Below are 1,144 nucleotides of genomic sequence, written 5' to 3' on the forward strand. Positions count from 1 at the left end.
AAACTGTTTTCACTTTATTACCTATGATGATATTGAAGTGTCTACGAGAGTCATGTTTATGGTGGACTTTATGAGGACCTGTGAAAGGTCTAGTAAGAGGTGGTTTCACAGCTTTAATTGCTTTGAAGACATGAGTGCAAGATTCTAAGTCTTTGAAGTAAAACTGTTTTACTTTAGATTTTGCAGTTGCCTCGGTTGGCTTCAAGTTCTGCATGTGTCGCACAAAGGTAGTTTTGAACGATTTAAGTTCGTTGTCGTCGCGATTAATTTAACCGATAAAGTCGCCGGGTATGCACAGAGCTGTGCCATAAAGCATTTCTGCTGGACTTATGTCTTCAGGTAAAATAATTCTAGTGCGAAGTCCGAGAAGGACAGTGGAGAGTGAAGTTACCCAATCTTGGGTATGTGTCCTGCACATCAAGGCGGCTTTGAGATCTCTGTGCCAACGCAACATAAATTCTTTAAACACGTCATATTCCAATTGCCTGCCTTGATCGGAAGTTAAAATCGATGGGACGCCGAAGCGAGATATCCAGTGGTCGAATATCGCCTGTGCGACAGTGTGCGCAGTACTGTCACGCAGAGGAATGGCTTCAGGACAACGGAAAAATCTGTCAATGATGGATAATATAAACCTGTAACCGTCTCTTGGTGGAAGAGGGCCCACGAGATCGACGTGTATATGTTGGAAACGAGCGTCAGGTGCGGTAAATTGAGCAGGACTCAGTTTGTTGTACCTTGAAATTTTAGATTGCTGACAATCCAAGCAACATTTGCACCAATTGGTAATGTCACGAGTCATGTTTGGCCATACTGCGACGAATTAAACGATCAGTGACTCTGCCACTCGGATGTGATAAACCATGATAGTAGTTGAAAATTACCATTCGAAGAGACTTAGGCAAATATGGTCTGATTTTATTGTCTTGTACGTTTGCGTAAAAAAACTGTTTATTTATAGGCCAGGAGAATTTGACGAGTTTCAAAGGATGTAAAGGGTCCTTTAAAATTTCTGACAGCTCCTCACCTTCGGCTTGTTTATCGCAAAACTCTCCCATATCAATGGCTGTAGGGAGCTTGAATGCATTTATGCAATTTAACATTGCATAGGTATCTTGGTCAATTACAAAAATTTCATACAGAG

At 41.4% G+C, this 1,144-nt stretch overlaps 1 protein-coding gene across 1 annotated transcript; it reads right to left on the reverse strand.

The window, feature by feature from the left end:
• Positions 1–268: 268 nt before the first annotated feature.
• LOC106659199 (protein NYNRIN-like) lies at positions 269–802 on the reverse strand. Its single transcript, XM_014381615.1, has one exon. The coding sequence runs from the start codon at positions 800–802 to the stop codon at positions 269–271; it is 534 nt and encodes a 177-aa protein (XP_014237101.1).
• Between the last annotated feature and the right edge of the window lie 342 nt (positions 803–1,144).

Source organism: Trichogramma pretiosum, unplaced genomic scaffold, assembly GCF_000599845.2.
Source record: "Trichogramma pretiosum strain Unisexual culture from Peru unplaced genomic scaffold, Tpre_2.0 scaffold172, whole genome shotgun sequence".
Lineage (NCBI taxonomy): Eukaryota > Metazoa > Arthropoda > Insecta > Hymenoptera > Trichogrammatidae > Trichogramma > Trichogramma pretiosum.

Bases quoted from the DNA above. Each gene is read 5' to 3' on its own strand.
- LOC106659199 (XM_014381615.1), bottom strand. From the start codon at position 802: ATGACTCGTGACATTACCAATTGGTGCAAATGTTGCTTGGATTGTCAG.